Here is a 20,535-nt window from a genome sequence, read left to right on the forward strand (position 1 = left end):
TTTCCTGTCCAATGAAGATTCATTTGCTTTCTCTCTCTAATCTGGAAGAAGATAGTGTTGTCTCCTGTGCACATTCATTTCAACATTCTTTATTTCACAAAAAAATGTGTGCTTTTGTGATTTCTCCTTTGAACTGGTTATAACATCAGTGTGGTTCTTTCATGAGTTCAATGAAATATTTAACATGGTTACTTTTCCATCACTGTAAAAATCATGATTTCATTCATTTTTTTAATATCAACTTTTAACAGTGATAATTACCTCTCGAGAACATGGCAGGTCATTGTACTTTTTGGTCTCTTCTTTCTATGGGTCAAATGACCACCACTTCCTGACCCTGTACCACCCCTGCAATCTGCCTCAGTACAGCCACAAACAGGATCTGAACACACCACAGATGCTGGGCTTGGATCCAGTCCCGGAAAAGCATGGCCAAGATTAAGTAATACCATTGCATATCTTACTTTTATGTGAAACAGAATATATGCTGGTGAAATTTTATAACTCACATAATACAAAAAATAAGCAAAGTGCCAAATTTACTAATTTGTTTCTTTTTTTCTCCTAACATGCTCAAATTTGAATATACTTTCCTGGTCATTTCAACAAACATTTATAAGGGATTTCCCTTTCTGGCATCATAATGGAAAGACACACTGAAAAACCTCTCATATAAGGCACCTAGAAATCACAGGCTCAATTAAACTAACACCTTTTGAAAATATCCAGTTAAACTTAGAAGAAAATAGGACAAATAGGGTTAGAATAACCATATATTCAAATACAAAATAAATGAACTCAGACATATATCTTACATCCTTCAAAAAAATTAACTCAAGATGGATCATAGACATACATGTAAAATTCAGAATTACAATTTCCTAGAAGATAATGTAAAAGAAAGTCTAGATGACCTGAAGTTGGTGACTTTTTAGATATAACACCAAAGACATGATCCATGATAAGCTGGACTTCATTAATAACTGTAACTTTTCTAGAAAAGACACTGCCAAAAGAACATAAACCACAGATTGGGAGAAAATATTTGCAAAATGCTTACCTGATCAAGGGCTGTTGTGCAAAATACACATAGAACATTTAAAAGTCAGCAATTGAAAACCAAACAATCCAATTAAAAAAATGGGCAAAAGACTTCACCAAGGAAGACATGGTAAGCAAGCATACGAATAGGTGCCCAATATCATATGTCATCAGTGAGTGGCAAATGAAAACAACACTGAAATACCATTGCACACCTACTAGAATGGGTCAAAATCCAAAGCACTGACAACAGCAAATGCTGACGAGGATGTGGAACAACAGACACTCATCACTGGTGGGGATGCCAAATAATACAACTACTTTGGAAAGACAGTTTAGCAATTTCTTACAAAACTAAACATTCTCTTACAATACTATTCAGCAATCATGCTCCATGCTATTTACCCAAAGGAATTCAAAACTTACAGCCGAACAAAGACATTCCTAATGATGTCTGTAGCAGTTTTATTCCTAACTGCCAAGGTGTACTTCAATAGGCATATAAAATCACTACTAAAAAGAAATGTGCTATCAAGACATGAAAAGACATGAAGGACATTCTTATGCGAAAAAAACCAGTCTTGAGGCTACATGTTCTATGATTCCAACTATATGACATTTTGGAGAATCTGATTTCCAGAATCGCAGCTTATTTAAATGTCTATTTTTAAAGAAAATATTATAAAACATATAAAAAATCAGTGAAATATGGCCCATAAGTAAAAGAAAAGAAGTCAATAGAAACAGAATCCAAAGAAACCCATATATTGGACTTGCTCGACAAAGGTTTTAAAAAAAGGATTTACTTATTTTTGCATAGAAGAACTGAGGTATAGGCCAGAGGTGTGGGGGGTGAGAGGATTCACCAGAGACAGAGTGGGGTCAGAGCAGATGGATTGACTGAAATACACTGCTGAGGGGAGCAGCATGTAAGATAGGAGAGGTCAGCTATGCCTTGTGACTCAGCCCCTGTCTGGGAATTGAACTCAGTCCACAACAGTAATAATGCTGAGACTTAACCCCTTACCCAACAGGGAGGTCCTAAAATCTATGTTTAGAAAGAAATAAGGAATTAAGAAATTTACAGAGAAGAAAGAAAAGAAGGAAGTAAAATCAGCATTAAAATAATTTTCCCAGAAAGAAAACACCAATCTCAGCCAATTTTAAAAAGCAAGTATATCCAAATACTCAATTACCCAATAATTCTAATCTACAAAATATACTATGGCATAAAAAAAGAAGTAACATCTCACAGCTAATTTTGTAAACCCAGCACAGTCATGACAGGAAGCTCCAGTCTACTCCCACACTAGGCCTGAACAGTGAACCAAACCACATCTTACTGTGTGTGTTAATATGACTGGAGCTGTTCATTCATTCCTTTATTCTTCCAGGATGCTCCTACTCAGGCAAATGATTTTTTGATTCTTCATTGTAGGAATTTCCTGAAAGACTCATCAACTCTTCAGTAATAAACATCAGCAGACAGCTTACATCCTGGGATGTTTGAATCTCTTGCTGTCTTTTCCCCAGTTCTGACTGTTACATCTTGATGATTATCCAAGTCTAGTCGGCACCACCTTCTTTGAAAGACCTCATAAAATTAAACATCTAATTCAATAACTTCTGACCTTATCTTCCCTTTGTCACAGACACTGCCAAAGTTTTATAGGACTGCGGTTCTCTTAAGAAGTTATCAAATTGGGGCCTCCCTGGTGGTGCAGGTGGTGGAGCGCAGCACTGTAAAGCTGTCCACAGCCTCTGCAGTGCCAGTTCAATCCCCACCGGCCTCGGAGCAGCCCATATAGCAAGCAGACCTCTCCTGTCTCACCCACTGCTCCCCTCAGCAGTGTATTTCGTCAGTCTGCCTGTTCTGTTCCCCTCTGTCTCTGGTGAATCCGCTTACCCTCCTGCGCATCTGGCTTGTACCCCAGCTCTTGTATAAATAAAATAAAAAAAAAGAAGTTATCAAATTGTCAGCTTTTTCTCATCATCAGGTTGTGTTGGTGATGATTTAGTAGCAATATTGGACATTTCAGAAAAAGAGATTTAAAGGGAAAATTATAGGCCAATCTCTCTCATGAGGATAGATGCAAAAATCCTAGACAAACTGTCACATAGCTGAATATAGTAATATATAGTAGTAAATAACAAGTAGTGATACAAGTTCAGTTTATCCAAGGAATGCAGAATTAGATTAGCATTATAAAATATAATTAGTATAATTTCTACATTAACAGATTAGAGGAAAAATGCATATGATCAACTCATTAGAGACAGAACATTTTTTTGTTAAAAATCAATATCCATTCAAAGAAAAGCTAGTCTCAGATAATATCTGACCACATTATATTTATTAAACAAATGTTTATTTATAAACAAATTCAAAACAGTTTATATAACCTGTTTGAACTCTTATACATAATCAAAAAGGATTCATTTTGAGGAAAGTTTATTGTGAAATCCCAATGAGATACAACTATACTCCCACAGAATAACTAAGATTAAAAAGTCAAAGATAAACACTGTATGATTTCATACAATGAAATAGAGAGAGAAAAAACAGATGCATTAGTAACTATGAATTAGTAATTACCAAAAAGAAGGGTGGGTAAATCTGGAAAAAGGATTCGAAAAAAGTGATAGGGTAAAGGATAGACTTAGACTTGAACAGTGAATTTAATAGAATGAATACACATGTTGATCAATAATGATGCATACTTCAAACTTATATAATGTTATAAAGCAATGTTATTTTTTTAAAGATTGATTTATGCATACAAGACCTGGAGTATAGGCCAGAGGTGTGGGGGGTGAGAGGATTCACCAGAGACAGAGTGGGGAATGAAACAGGCAGATTGACCCAAGTACACTGCTGAAGGGAGCAGTGGGCAAATCAGGAGAGGTCTGCTGCACCATGTGGGTTGTTCCCTGGCTGGCCAGGAATCAAACTCATGCTGCAGTGGCTATGGGTAGCTTCATAGGTTGCATCTTAACACTTGCGCCACCAGGGAGGCCCTAAAGCAATGTTATTTTAGTAAAATAAATCTACATTTTTTTTGGTAAAAGACTGCTAACTCCAAACTTCAAGTATTACTGAGAATGTGGTACAACCAGGACTTGCATATATTGTAGGTGGATCTGAAAATTAGTGCAACAATTTTGGGTAAGAGTCTAGATGTTTCTTCTAAAAATTGACATGTACTTACCTTTATCACATCCACATTCTTTTTTTTTTTTAGTTGAAGAACAGCTTTATTAACAAATTTTAGGCATATAATTCACTTTGAGTTGTAGCTCATTCTATCAGCTACAACTTATTCTGACAAAAATAAACTTTCTACCACGTAAAACCTAGCCTTCCCTTAGATTTTTGAAAATTATTTTATTTTGATCCATGAGAGTTATAAAATGGAAGCTGAACTCCAGTAACATCATTTGCCTGATAGCTGGGTCTTATCCCACCTCTGTCCATAAACACTGGCCCACGACCACCTCCAGGTCCCATCTGAACAGCTTTTACTAGAGGGTAAATATATTTATTTGTTGACTCAGATTCAAATTCAATTACTTCTCTGGCATAATCCTGAAATTCTTTCTCCTTTTCAGCCAAAAGTGCATCAGTTAGTCTCCAATAGTCCAATTCAGCTTGCTTTGCATTGAACTTATTTTTGGCTATTTGCTGAATATGGGCCTCTTGAATTTCTTTATGTTCTTTATCAGCTTTGCATTTTTTCTCCTTTTCATGCTCATAGAAAATTTGATCTGCTTTCAAAATAGCATGCAATTGTTCTTTCGCCTCTATTTTTTTTTGCCTTTCTTCTTCCTCTTTATTTTTCATCACAGTGGCTCTGTATTCTGCAATTGCTTTTAATTCTGCTTTATTCTTTTCATATTTTTCTCTTTCTTTTTTTTCCCATTCAGCCTCAGCTTCTGCAATATCTCTAGCAATAATCAAATCTTCGTTGTCAAGTTTCTTTTTCATTAGTTCACTCAGGAAGTTGTTGATTCTTTCTCTCCGTTCCTCCATTAGCCTGTGTGTTTCATCTTCTTTTTCTTTCCTCAATTGTGTAAGACATTTTTTCGCTTTGATAAATTTTCTAATCTTTTCATCAGCTTCTTCTTGTTGCTGCTGTTCTACAGCTTTTATCATATTTTTATCATTCAGGTGTTCCTTGGGGGAGAAAACTGTGTATTATCCTATCACAAAAAAAATCTTTCAACATATGAATGTTAATAAGAACCTGTTAAATGGTTACAGTCTCTCTGGTTACATTTTCTCTCTGAAAATTTATCCCATAAAGATGATCAGAGATGTGCATTAAGTTTTATGAACCATATACTTCATTTCAAAGTTATTTATAACAGCAAAAAATTGGGAACAATCTTTAAATATTCAATAATGTGGAAATGGCTAAATTATAGTCTAAGTGACATGGAGAGATACAAAAAATCAGTAATAACATAATTGGTAAAACATATATATGATAAATAGGTACAAATTTATGATATGTATATAACCAGAGGAAATGTATCAAATATTAATATTAATCTTGAGTACAAGACTATGACATCCACATTCTTGATATTATATTTAGATATCAAATTTAGATATAACAACAAAGGCATCTTCCATGATAAGCTTTTAAAAATACTTGTACTTTTAAAAAGTATGTGATATTAATATGCATAGTGATTAGAACTATAATGATGAAGTTTAGAAAAAAACTACACTTACCCTATGATTCAGCAGTTCAACTCCTACTATTTTACCTAAGGTAATAAAGACATATGTGTGAATGTTCATGGCAATTTTTTCATAACTACCAGTAATTTGGAAATCACCCAATGCTTATTAATTGAGTAATGAATAAAAATGGTGGTGGAAATTCCATAATGCCACAACAGTAAAAATTAACTATTAATACACACATGATGGATGAATCTTAACAATATTATAGTGTGTGAAAGAAGGTAGACACAAAATAATGTATAATGAATTATTACATTTGTATGAAACACTGGGAAAGACAAATCTAAACAACAGTGATGGGAAGCAGGTCAATGGTTGCCTGGGACCATGGTGGGTGCTACTGTCTGAATGTTGTTGCTTCCCCCCAACCCAAAACTCATGTTGAAATCCTAACCCCCAATGTGATGGTATTAGGAAGTGGGGCCTTTGGGAAATTATTTTTTTTAAGATTTATTTTATTTATTTATGCATAGAGGAACTGGGGTGTAAGTCAGAGGTAATGGAGGTGAGATGATTCACTAGAGACAGAGTGGGGAGCAGAACAGGGAGATCTACTGAAATACACTGCTGATGGAAGCAACAGGGGAGACAGGAGAGGTCTGCTGTGGAGTGTGGGTTAGCTCCCTGACTGGGGATTGAACTGTCTGCTGTGGCTGGCAATAGCTTGGTAGCGCTGAGACCTGTCCCCTGGGCCACTAGGGAGGCCTCTTTGGGAGATTAAGTCATGAGGGTAAAACCCTCAGGAACGAATTACAGGTTTATCCCACTCCTTGAAATTAGAACCTTCTTATGAAACCTTTTCTACATCAAATTGGGGTAAAGCAGGGCCTCCCTGGTGGCGCAGGGGTATTTTAAGTAGTTTTCCCCATTTCAAAATAAATGATCGGGCCTCCATGGTAGTGCAATGGGTTAAGTCTCAGCACTATGAAGCTATCAGCAGCTACTGCAGAAGGAGTTTGATCTCCAGCCAGGGAGCTGACCCACATGGCATGGCAGACCTCTCCTGTCTTGCCCGCTGCTCCCCTCAGCAGTGTATTCCAGTGGATCCACCTGTTCTGCTCCCCACCCTGTCTCTGATGAATCCTCTCACCCCCTGCACCTCCAGCCTACACCCTAGTTCTTGTATGCATAAATAAATTAATCTTTTTTAAAAATATAATTATTGTTAATTACTATAGAAAAATTTTTGAGTGTTCCCAGACCCAAAAAATAACCTACCAAATCATACGAGCACATTAAATACTAAAATGCCACTAACACACAGTAAAACAGGAAAGATATGCTAAATAAAGAGTCTGTATAAAGTATTTCCCAGGGAAGAAACTTGTCAGTGTCACTCTCCACGCTTGGGGTGCTCACTGCCCCTCTAATGGCTGCTGCAAAACAAACACTGATTTTCACTTTTGCTTTTTACCTTTTGTCCTCTTGGTATTTCTTTCAGTTAGTGAAAACAGATACTAACAAAGTCTCTTGTAAGAACAAAGTGGCTTAACATGAGCTTTCAAGAAAACAAGAACCCCTGTAATATCTCTGTAAGAGTTTTCTTCCACTTTCTGCTGTCTGCCATGTGAGATGCCACTTAGGTGGCCATGTACAAAAGGAAGCAGGTCCTTACCAAACACAAGATCTGCCAGCACCATGACTTTGGAGTTCCTAGTCCCCAGAACCATGAGGTTCACAGTCTCCAGAACTGTGAGATATAAATGTTCATCACTAGGCAATCTGTTAGAGCAGCCTGGACTGACTAAGATAGAGGGGTGGGTATTGCCTGTCAATGGAACAAAGAAATTGTGTGAGGTGATGGATGCAGTCTATGTGATGCTCTATGTGATGGTTATATAACTGCATACTTTGAAAAGAATCATCAAATTTTATGGTTATGATTAGCCAGTACGTGGAAAGTACGGGACCTGAATTTACTTGACCTTCGAAAGTGAAGTGTACTTCCCTTATTAAACTGATAAGATCAGATACTACACTTGATCTCAGCCAAAAGACTAGATGTGATCTACATTTTTAAATGCTAAGTTTAACCACCAACATAGAATACAGTAGAAAGGAAACGTATGAATTCAAACCATGAAAAGAAATAAGGGATTTTTTTTTAAATCCATCCAGAAAATGCAAGGTTTAACATAACATTATTATGTCAAATGTTATGTTTCCTATAAGAAAACAGTTTAAAAAGCACAAATGAAGCTATTTAAATAAATATAAATATACCAATAAGTCACACAGATGTAAGTGAACTCAAGTTGCCCTGTAAAAGATAGTCTCATACTGGAGAGCTTACTATGTGCCAAGGATTGTGCACGGCATGAGGCAGAAAAAGGTAAGGGGTTTATGGGGAAGTAAGAAGCCAGACAAATGGTTATTCTATCACCAGTGCCGTGAGCTATGTCTGAGAGCAGAAGGTATTCCATGGAGTTACCAGAACACAAAAGGCATAATGCTCTCCGTGGTAAAAGGGGTGACTTATTTACTCAGGTTAAGAAGTAGTAGAAGAGCGTACTTGACAGAGGGAATGGCCTGAGCAGAGCGCAAAGGAGAGACATAGCGTGCTGTTTTAAAGATAATATGCAACTTCATGTCCCTAATCTGGTTAGTGAGTTTTGATGAACTGATAAACTCTTTTACAGCTACCGATCACAGAATCATTTAATTCTCCATCTCAGCAATATAGCATCCTGGAAGAGGCTAATTTTGAGCATGGAGCCTAATTAAATGGAATCAAATCATAATGGAAAGGATCAACTATTGGTAAATAAGTATTCTTACCTTAAGATATGCCTGAGTCTTAAGAGTTAGTATATTTGTTAGTACACATGGATTCATAAATCCAAATTGCAAATTGAATGGATTTTGATGACTAACTTCTATATCCTACCTAACTCTTAAGGATGAACCCACCTCCATCATCCTCTGTCAGTTTTCATGAATGAAAGTTTTCCTCTGAACTGTCAGTGTATTAGCTTAAGAAATTTCCAATTTTCTCCCTCATTCTTTACTTATTTCTACCTCCATACTTCTGGAATTTCCTGGAAGACAGAACCCATGTCCATTTCACTTTAGTTAACAACACAAAACCCAATACTTTGCACATAATGGGTGGATGCTTTGAATTAACATGATGGTCTAGACAACCTATGGAATGGGAAAATAGTTTCAAATCATATCTTTGATAAGCAATCCAAAACATATATCCAAAATATATAAAGAACTCACAAAAGTCCATAGCAAAAACAAACAAATAATCCAATTAACATATGGGCAAATGACCTGAATAGATATTCAAAAAAGACACATAGATGGCCAGTAAGTACATTTTAAAATGCTCAATATCACTAATCACAAAGGAAATCCAAATCAAAAGCACAGTGAAATGTCACTTCATGTCTTTTAGAATGCCTATGATAAAAAAAAGGGGATATAACAAATGTTGAAGATGTAGAGAAAAAGAAACCCTATGTGCTACTGATGGAATTGCAAATTGGTAGAACCACTATATAAAACAGTATGGAGGTTCCTCAAAAAATTAAAAATATAACTACCATATGATCCAGCAATTCCACCTCTAGGTGTATATCTGAAGAAAACAGAAACACTACATTGAGGATATTATCTCACCCCAATGCTCAGAACAGCATTATTTACAATCACCAAGACATGGCTACAACTTAAGTTTCCATCAGCAGATGAATGGATAAAGACATTGTGCTATATGTAGAAATGGAATGTTATTCGGCCATAAAAAGAAGAAAATTGTGCAAGAAAATGGATGGATCTAGAGGGAATTATGCTAAGTGAAATAAGTCAGAGAAAAGACAAACACTATATGATCGCACTTATATGTATGGAATCTAAAAAAAACAAGCTCAAAAAAAGAGGTCAAATTTGAGTTTCTCTTTATATCTATATTAGTTGAGGGATGTTAATTTAACTTGTGGTAATCACTTGAATATATATGTAAGTCAAATCAGTATGGTGTACACTTTAATGTTCTATGCCAATATATCTCAAGAAAACTGGTGGGAAAATATGGATAGTTGCTATAATTGCTGCATATTAATATTTCAAAGATAATTTCATGTTATTTTGCTAGCAACTACTGATAATATTTTACAAGAATTTTGATATTTGTATTTTCAAAAATAAGTAAGAAATTTTTAAAATGTCTACACATGTACTATTTACTATTTAAAGACTTAGGACCTGAAGGGGTGGTATTTCAAGATGGCATGAACAGTCTATTGGCAGACACCCTGGTACCACATGGGTCTGGAAACTATAGAAAGTATCCTTTGTTGCTTCAATACCAAGTGAGTGCCAAATGGACAGCCCCCCAGAGCTCAGAGTTAACATTAGCAGTAAGAAGATGAAAGCCAGAACAATCTGTATGCATAAACTCCCCAAGATGTCTAACAGCATCTTCACCATCTTCATTCTTCATTCTTCTAGTATCTTTTATTTCTCAAGACAAAAAATTATTTTCTGATGCCTTCTATCCTTTATTCATGCCTCAGGGTTAATTTGTGATATTGCTAAATCCTGGAATTTTAAAGTGCCTCTCTCTCTCTCTCTCTCTCTCTCTCTCTCTCTCTCTCTCAATTTGTGGGTGGAATTTTCCATTAACAAACTTAATCAGAGGTGCCTGTTTAGTTTGTTGGCTAGGGAAAGAGAAAACCAAAATGTAAAGTGCCTCTTCTGTGTGAGGAGCTGTGTGTGTATTTCACATCTGTCAATCAATCCTCACAGAAGCCATATAATAATAGCATTAATAGTAAGAGTTAACATTTATTGATGTTATATGCACTATCTCATTTGATTTTCATTCCAACTCTATGGAGTTAGCATATTATTCTCCCTGTCTTATAAATTTAAAAAACTGAGACTTGGAGAACAAGTGGGAAGTCATGACATTAACAATGAGCTCATATTAAACTTCCCAGTGGCAACACTTACAACTATGAGGCAGAAGTCTTCCCCATGGATCAGAAAAAATTATTTTCAATTTATAGATGAGGGTATAGGTTCAAAATATGCCCAGAATACACATTTAAGAAAACAGGGTCAGGGTCTGAATTCAACTGTGTCTAGACACTAAATCTGGCTGTTCTATATTATACTATACCTTGCTGATGCAAACAACAAAGTTTCAGGTTGAAGCTTACCTGATTTTCCATCTGGGTCTTCATATAGGACTAAATTTGATATGTTATTCCACAGAGTCAAGGACAACATGAGGTTAAGTAAAAATGAATTGGGATGAGTCATACTTTTTCATTCACGAGGAGAAAGTCATATCTAGTGTCTGGCCCAGACACTCTGCAGTGACTCAGCAGGAGAGTCTTGGTATTTTAGATGGGCTGATAATAAGCCCGTGCTTTGTGCTACAAACCTGCCTACACTGTTCATCTTCAGGAATCTTCTTGCAAGAGAGTAAATGAGGCCTCCCCTCATTGAGCACAGTGCTGTGAAGCTGTCCGCATTGGGCCAGCCAGGGAGATACCCACATGGCACTGCAGACCTCTCCTGTCTCACCCGCTACTCTTCTCAGCAGTGTATTTCGTCAGTCTGCCTGTTCTGTTCCCCACTCTGTCTCTGATGAATACTCTCACCCTCCCACACATCTGGCCTGTACCCCAGTTCTTGTATAAATATAAAAAATCTTTTCTGTTCCTCGACTGCTTTTTTGGGTTTCTCTTCACTGTGACCAAGCCAAGAACATAGGAGGACACATAGCACAGTAGAGAGAAATTGGGATTTCATCAGACATCCCGGGAATGCAGCACTGTCTGCAGCAGCCAGTCTGGACTCTTGTTTCTCATGGTGGGCCCCAGCCCAAGCAGCATCAGCATCACCTGGGAGCATATGAAAAACGTGGAATCCCAAGACACAGTTCAGAGCTGCTAAGTCAAAACCTGCTTTTCAACAAGATCCTTAGGTGGTCTGCATGCACCTGAAGTATAAGGATCCTTAGTCTGAAGCATAACTAACATACCAAGTCAGTTTCCTGGTTCATGAAATAAGAACGATAGGAGGGTATTTTAGAGGGTGAGAAAAAATGCAAGGGCCTAAGGCAGAAACCGACTCAATGTAGGTATTTAGTAGGCAAGGTCAATTACAATTTTATGGTTGTTGTCATTATTCCAGTCCTCATTTGGAAATCTTGTCTGTTTTCCCTGTTCTAAGCACCTTTCCCACTTAAACATGCTGGCTAATTTTTTCCTCATCAGAATAATAAGTAAATTAAACCCCTTTTGGGGGTTTGATCCCACTTTGGCTCCATCATAGCCCCATTTCATCTTCTCCTTCCTTTAATTGTAAAATATCTTGACAAAGTTAACTGGACATACACTACTTGTTTCCCTCCTTCCTCTCCATCTCTTACACTGAGTCCAAGTAGTTTTTTGTCCCCAAGACTCCACCGTAAACAATTTTCTCAAACATGTCAGTGGCCGCTCTGTTGCTAAATTGAGGGCTCATTTCTCATTCCTCATCTTCCTTACCTAGTGCATCCACCCGCTTACCTAGTGCAGCAGCAGCACTTGCTCTGCCTTGAGATACAATTTTGATTTCATGATGTCACATTCACCAGGTCTTCTCTTAAAGTTCTTTCTATTCCTTCTCAATCTCTTGATGACCCTGGTACACATAGGCATGCTATGAGCCTCAGTTGTTAAACCAAATTTTTCTTTATTTACAGTCAGTCCCTATAGACCTTATTCAATCTAAGGGCTTTAAATGTAATCCCATCTATTAGGTAGTGACTTCTAAATTACATCTCTTTCCTGAACTTTTTCTCCTAAACAACAAACCCATGTATACAACAACTTACTAGCCATCCACAGCAATCTGTGTCATTCTCTGTCTCGCTTCCTTCACCTCCATACTAAACAAGTCACATTTTCAGTGAGGCCTGCCCAGAGCATCCTAAAATTTCAGCCCACCCCAAATAGTTCATATCTCCTTTTATTGTTTCACTTCTGCCTCTTAGCCCTTATCACTATTTAATACATTATATACTTTTATTTATATGTCTTAGTTGCTATTTCTTTATTTATGTATCTTGTTTATTATTTCTCTTCTCCACAAAGTAATGGTTTCTATTTCCTTTGCTCTCCACTGTCCCTCCTATGCATAGAATAGTGCATAGCTTAGAGCTGTTACTCAATAATCACGCAACAAACATACAATCCTGCCTTACCCCAAAGAATCACAGGTTCAGGATGGACATTCCCATTGTAGCAGAACTGGTAAACTGCAAAGTTGTGAATTGAACACTATTCTTTTTGACTCCAAAACTCTTATTATTATTCAACATCAGACACTGCCTCTATTGGAAAGAGTTTACATGGTCACCTTAAATCTTCAGCTTTCATTTTGGCAAGTGACATTAGAGGGGACTCAGTGCTATCTTCTTGAGCAGGATTACATTCTCTACAGACATGTTAAAATGCTGTCAAATGATAAGGAAGTGTCTGAATGTGATCTTTCCTGAGAGATTTTGCTTCCAAAAGGTTCTATTACAGAGAATTTGAGTCACAGCAAAAAAGGGAAATAAGTAATTCTTCTGCCTCATTGCTTCCTGTCATGCAGTCTTTCCTCTGCCTCCACAAATGGTTCTAGAATATTCTTCCTGTAGAAAAAGCATAGGAAGTAGAGGTTTGTCACATCCTATGCCTCCCCTAAAAAGACTTATTTTAGAATATCACAAAAACCACTTGCTTCTTTTTTCTGTATGGACAGTTAAAAGTAAGTGTTTTGCCTCTTCCTGTCACTAAATCATCGGGAGTAAGATTGTGGAGAGGTGGTATGACTTGTGCAAAAGTTTATTCCCAGCTCTGCCATTTTCCTAGCCATGCAATTGGGACTTCTCTGAGTTTTCTTTATCTCCAAAGTGGAGGGAATAGCACTATTTTGGAAGGTTGTTACAACTATTAAAGATAAAGCACACAGAGCTTTGGGCAAGGCTTACAAGCTGTTACGTAAGGCTATTGTTTCTGACTGTAGTAAAACCAGATCTCATTTGTAGTATTACCTGCAGCTAATTTACTCTAGCAGTAAAACAGACATAGGCTTCCCTGGAGGGAAAGAAAAGAGTTTCAGAGTATTGTTAATGTGTCATGTTAATGTGTAAACACTTTGCACATATTATCTCTAGTTCTCACAATGACTCTACAAGGTAAGAGGATTTGACTCCATCTCAGAGATGAGGAACTGAGCTTCAGAGATGGTCAAGAATTGGTTCAGGCTCATATAGTCAAAAATGGCAGAATGAAGACATCCCTCCCCCAGTCAAGCCTAACTCCAAAGAGCCCATTACTCATTACTTGTGCATGAACAGCACCTCCTTCATCCTACAGATTCCCCAAACCTTCATTCTTTCCTCCATGAGCTTACCTGTAGTAGGCTTGCCTACTCTGGGAAAATATCATCACCCAAACAGTCCGAGCCATCACTCAAATGGAAAATGAATAATCAATCAAATGAGTAATCAATCAAAACTAGTGGGCTAGTTTTACTTTCCTAAGGCAATTTCATATTCATTTAGTCCTTGCCAGTATTAATGTTACTGCCCATTCAGATGTTCTATGTCTCTCATCTGAACCAGCATAATTTCTTTTCAGTGGCCTCTGCCTCCTATTTCCCAACTTTAAAACCCTTCCTCAGGCAGCTCTCTCATAAGGTACACTGAACATAGGTGAGGAAGTTCTCTTGCTCTGAATCCCTTGAAAGTTCCCAACTGCCTAGAGAGAAATTGTCAAAATGTTCATCATGCCCCAGCATCATCTTTACAGACTCAGCTCCTGCCACATCAATCATGGACCCCTGGCTTAATTACAGCGGGCTTTTCATTATTCCCCAAATATGTTGGACTTGGCCCCACTTGTCAATGTCACTCTATAAACTATTCTCTGACCATTACAATATTTCTCATATTCATGCTCACTTTGCATATGGGAGTTTGATTTGGAAAAGATTTTTTTGAAAACCATTAGCAAAAGATATCAAAATGTTTGTGGCTATGTAAATACTTATCCTTATATTACACTTCTAGAAATTTATCTTAAGGATAGTTTCAGAGATGAACACACATATGTGTAATGCTGACTGTTTTTTAAAGTTATGCACAATAGGGACTTTATTAAAGAAAATTATGATACACACATTTGATAGTATCTATTGGGTCTTTAATCATGATTATAAAATATTTAGTGCCATGAAAATGCCCTCACAGTAAAGAAGTGAAAGATGTATCTTTAAAAGATGTGTTTTTCCTAAATGCGCCAAAACAGATGACAGAATCAAGAAGATTCAGTGTATGCATACACAAGGAATACTACTCAGCAATCAAAAAAAGATATACTCATACCATTTGTAGCAACATGGATGGAGCTGGAAGGGATTATGCTCAGTGAAAAAAGTCAGAAGGAAAAAGAAAAATACTGGCTGGTTTCACTTAGAGGAGCAATATAGGGAAACCAAACAGAGGGTCAGGGAAAAAAAAAAAAAGAGAAAAAGACAAAACTATCAGACAAACTATAAATCAGAGACACACAGCAGGGGAAGGGAGGGAGCAGGATCAAAATAGCGAAGGGAAGAGCACAAGAAACTATAGTGTGGTTCACAGGTGACATGGGGTTGAGAATATTGTGAGGATTACACCTGAGAGGAGAAATCAACCATTGTACAAAAATGAACAATGATGTAAAAAATATATTTTTAAATTAAAATAAAAATAAATAAAATGTGTTCTTTTAATTTCAATTTTTCCAAGAAAAAGTATAAATATAGAGGCATGTATGTTTGTGTACATTCATATATATATATATATATATGAAATGCAAAGGTTGATTAGTTTTCAGTGTAGAAATTTTTAATAATTTTAATGTTCTTTATTATGTTTTTATATTTCAAAATATATGGTGAATACATACTTTTAATATGTGCAAAATAACTTTGGGTTTCTGTTTATTCTTCAAAGATTAACACATAATTCTGTTTCTCTAAAGCCTCCCCTAATGCTCTAATCTGAATAAATTCCTCTTCCTGCACTTCTAGCACAGTCTAATTTCACCATTTGGTGTTACAGTACTGTGGGTTGTTTATATGTCTTACTCCACAGCTAGCCCTTGAGGTTTGAGCACAGGCCTAGGGTTTACTCACTGACACAAACTGACATATTCCAAATGTGTGTCCTCAGAGGGAGTTTAGTGGGATTGTTCCAGAACACCAGGGCAAGGAGAGAGACGTAAGCATCTTTACAACATAGTTTCACATCTGACTTGCTCATGCCTGGGACCCATTTGGAACAGAAATGGGCTTTTTCAAGGAAAAAACTTGATGTTCAGAATTAGAATGTCCCGCTTCTGATTCTAACTCCTCATTCCCATATTTCTAACTCCAGGGTAGCCATGCAACCATGAATCCATGCTGCCCCCACTCCACTGCCTCAGCAGCCCTTCTGGCCCTAGACCTCACCCTGACGGTTGCAGACTTTACTACAGATCATTTGCTGTGAGAATCTTTTTGGCTCTTTGGCACATTTCTCAAGATTTTCTATTCAATAGTCGCCCTACTCTGAGGTTATTTCGTTATTCAGATGGTAACTGAATCTCACATGCCCAAGAACTAACAATGCTATTATTTTCAAAATGACTCAGCAAAGTGAGTATTCAAAATCATAGTTCCATGTGATCCTGTTACGGGGACCAGCAGTCTCAGGGGCGGGAGCGGCAGGACGGCGGCTCCTCTCCCCGCGCTGCTCCAGCACGAGGCAGCCCCGGCAGCTGCTCCCGGAGCGCGGGCGCGGCCCTGTGCAATGGCCCCGACAGGTGCGAGCTGCGAGCCGACTGGAGCTAAATGGCCCGATCACACTTGTAGGGGAGAGACAGAAGCCAGGGCTGGAGGGCGCTAAGGAGTCCCCGAAGGAAAGGAGACCATGACCCCAGCCCTGAGGTGAGGACAAGGGAGCTCCCGAAGGAGGAGAGACGACGCCGGCCCCTGAAGAAATGAAAACGGCTCCAGCTTCCGAAGAGGAAAAGCAGCATCCAGCAGCGCCCTCCGCGGAGGGAGAGAAGCCGAGGGACTCGGTCACGGTCATGGGCGGGGCCTCGGGCCTGTCTCTGGCGTTGCCTGAGAGGAGCCCCAAAGGCCCTGGGCCTGGTGCCCCTAAGAGCTGTTTGTGGTTGGTGTAACCCAGTGACTCACAGAGAGCTGTTAGCATATGGTGTCTTTGACACCACCTCTGTGGGACCAGTAGTGGCCGTCACTATTGGCCGGTGCTGTCCTTCACTCCCTGTGACCAGTTGCGGCCATCACTGATGGTACCTGGGTGAGGCAGCTGCTATTCGTGGGTACAGTGAGCTCTCTGTTTCCCCTGTTTGTAAGTAAACCCCATGGTGGTTGTTCCTGGAGTCAAGGTCTCTTGCAATTGTGTGTGCGGGTGAGACCCACAGACAGCGACCTGTCCTCTTATCGGGTGCTGTCCTTTAGCTTTTGGTTTTTGGCCTTTTTTGGCCTTTTGAGGCTTTTGGGTGGTGCTCTGTCTCAGAGCCTGGGCAGGTGGGTCGCCATTCCATCCCTCTGGCCTCTTGCCCTGTAACCTCTTTTGTGATCCTCTCTGTCCCTGTTTCATTCCTTTTAAGTTCTTTACTTGATTTTAATTAATTCTCTTAATGAAGCACTCGTCTCCATTTCCTTTATAGATTTTTAGGTCATGCTAACCATGAACTTAACTGAGAGTATTCCTAGATATTCGTTGAATTCTATTCATATATATTTCCTTGTAAGGGCAAAATAAAATGAGAAGAATTTATGAGAGGGCAACTCTAAAGAAGATGAACTAGAGGCACAATACTCCTTGATTTTGCCTTTTAGCCATTCCAGTACGTTCAGACTGGGGCAACAGAATTGATTGAATTCCCTATCTGCTATAATAAGAATTTTCAAAGATTAATAAATGGCATCTGGTAACCAAAAGGAAATCCTTTATTCAGAGGTGTCCATACTCAGGGAAAATGTAAGAGAGTATTGGTGGTAGGGAAGTTTGGAGTCATACAGTTTAGTCATTGAAACTTCATGGCAAGATGAACCAGGTTAGTAAAATAGAAAGCAATAAAACTGTCAGGATTCTGTTTCTCTGTTTTCAATAAAAAGGAACGCCCACCAATGATAAATTCCTAAAAGTCGAATAGCAAAGGATACACAAAGAACTGAAAGCCCTTCAAAACCAGATCACAATATGTTGAACCCAAATGGAATACCATTTGATAAAGAGAATTGAAAATTATCTTTGATTTCTATTTCAACTTCCATCTCACATGCAGTTGGAAAAATAAGAGTGGGCCTAATATTGATTACTATAACCCCATGTATGAACTAATTTATTTCTTATGTTTCTTTGCATAAATCTTCATTTTAGAAAACAAATGTTTAGTGTTATCACATAAGTGAGAAGACATTTATATGTAAGTAGTATAGATATAAGTATTGTAGGATTTATAGTAGCAACAAATAAATAGGTAGATGAGGGGGGAAGTGGAAAAATTAAATTATCCATACTGAAAATTTTTACCAGCAATTGTAAAGAATAGGGTAGAGCTACATGCACTGACCTAGGAGGTCTCCAAGATATATTACTATGAAATGTTGTAATAAAATGTGTATGATATTATTCTATTTTTTTTTTAATTCACAAGAGAAAGCTGTACACTTTTTGGTGTGTATCTACCTCTATGTGTAAAATTCCTGACATGTAATAATTTGTATGATCCATAAAAACAGTAATTTAATATAATCTAACAAGTATAGAGGAAAAACAGAAATATGTATATTTACTAATAGCAAAGTTTCTCTCTTAGAAGTATTTGAATTTTTATAATGTGAGTTATACATGCACTTCTTATGTAATTAAAATTGTATGAAATTTATATTTAAAAGTGAAGGAAGGAAAGAAGACAGGCAGGCAAGCAGGGAGGAGAGCACCAAGCATGCTGGAGCACCATGCAAATTAGGGAACAGTGGAAAAAAGAAAAAGGGGAGTTTTGAAGGCAGAGACTTTGAGTGGGATGATACAAGAAAATTTTAAGCATCGTTGTGACCATGTATATGTTCCAGTCACTACTGAGATATTTTCTTGTCTTCAATTAATCCAAAAATAGTAACAATAATGGTGAGACAAAGACAACAGAAACACCTGGTCTCATTAGACAAGAGAGCTGGAGTGAGAAAGCCTGATACCAATGGTGCCTTTGAGTGAGGTTCCAACAGATCATTCATGAGTCACATATAAAATGTTAATAGTCTCATGGGGAAGATTCATTTTGATGGTTGGGCAGAGAAAGGAATTCTCCACATGTTATATAAGGGATTAGACAACGTGGGGAGAAGCTGTATGATGCAAGACTGGTAATTCCAAATATCTTGGTGTTGCCAATTGGACACCATACTTGTTCTTTCCCAGGTCGTGCCTTGAGGGCTGTTATGATGTGTTATACAGGTGCAGCACCCAATAAGTCACAGCTAGTTTGATCATTTATAGCCACTTAGCTTTTAAGTTTAGTAGTTTAGTTTAGGTGAAAATGACTTTGAAGCATTGATGGGTACTTGAGAGCAAATAATTGTGTCCCTCTAATTAAGTGTGTCTTGTGGGTTACAAACACTGGAATTGGCACCTTGTATGTGTTATCTCCTCTAGTTCACCCAGTGATCCCCTTAGCATCTGAGGTAATGAATTTAGAGAGTCTTCCAACCTATGTAAGATTGACAGGGAAATATTAATCTAAAGCCACATTCTCAAAATATAGCAAATATGTTTATAATTATGTGATTGTAGCTTCATACATTGATAGAATTACTATACATGATACATCTTGTAATTATGCAAAAGAAAATGAAGATATTATGTGCACACACATAGCTGCAGCTACTTCAACATGTCTACTCACACACGCTCACTTTTCCATTAAGTTACCAAATTTGGCTCCATAATGCTGTGGGTTGTCCTCATCCCTCCTTTGGATGTGGTACCTGCTCAGATCAATGATACTGCTTTGCCTCCCTGTCACTTCAGGAAACCCTGAAATAGAGAAAGTTATGAGACTTGTCGATAAAACCCAAGGAAGAAAAAACAAGTAGAGAAAAAATTCTTGCCAAATAAGTCCCAGAGATAATTCTTCTTGGGCTTATCAGTGTTGGGCTCACTGATTTAGCCTCGATTTGATGTAACAGAAATGATTCTGGGTGCTAAAATCAAAGTTCCTTCCCTAGCCAGGTGTCTAATTAGCCATGAGAAGTAGATCAAGTTACTTGCCTCTTTGACTCTCATTTCCTCAAATATAAAAAGTGAAATTTGCACTTAATAAGTGGTTATTAAATTATTGCATTGTCATTTCAGTTAAAAATGTTTTTAATTGTGGTTAAAAAAAACTATATAACATAAATTTACCTACTTAAGTTTTTAAGTACCATCCAGTATTGCTAAATATGTGCACTGTTGGGCCACAGACATCTACAACTTTTTTGTTTTGCAGGATTGTAATTCTATTCCTATTGATCAATTTCCCCTTCCTTCCAGTCCCTGGTATGACAATTCTACTTTCTGTTTCTCTGAATTTGATTACTTTACATACCTTGTATAACAGAATCAGGCAGTATTTATCTTTTGGAATTGGCTTATTTCGCTTAGCATAATATTCTTAAGATTCATTCAGATTGTAGCATATGAAAGGATTTTC

The 20,535-nt window shown here is 37.6% G+C and overlaps 1 protein-coding gene and 1 pseudogene across 1 annotated transcript; both read right to left on the reverse strand.

The window, feature by feature from the left end:
- Window positions 1–4,279: 4,279 nt before the first annotated feature.
- LOC119233922 (cilia- and flagella- associated protein 210-like) lies at window positions 4,280–19,873 on the reverse strand. The gene is made up of 3 exons (XM_037496622.2): window positions 19,773–19,873; window positions 5,780–5,814; window positions 4,280–5,215 (listed from the first exon to the last, which is right to left on the reverse strand). Exon 3 carries the CDS (start codon window positions 5,192–5,194, stop codon window positions 4,427–4,429), a length of 768 nt encoding a protein of 255 aa, XP_037352519.1. The 5' UTR covers window positions 5,195–5,215; window positions 5,780–5,814; window positions 19,773–19,873; the 3' UTR covers window positions 4,280–4,426.
- Window positions 7,691–7,802, reverse strand: LOC119234987 (U2 spliceosomal RNA; annotated as a pseudogene).
- Window positions 19,874–20,535: the final 662 nt, after the last annotated feature.

Source organism: Talpa occidentalis, unplaced genomic scaffold (assembly GCF_014898055.3).
Source record: "Talpa occidentalis isolate TD23 unplaced genomic scaffold, MPIMG_talOcc4v2.1 talOcc4.8, whole genome shotgun sequence".
In the NCBI taxonomy this organism is placed as follows: Eukaryota; Metazoa; Chordata; class Mammalia; order Eulipotyphla; family Talpidae; genus Talpa; species Talpa occidentalis.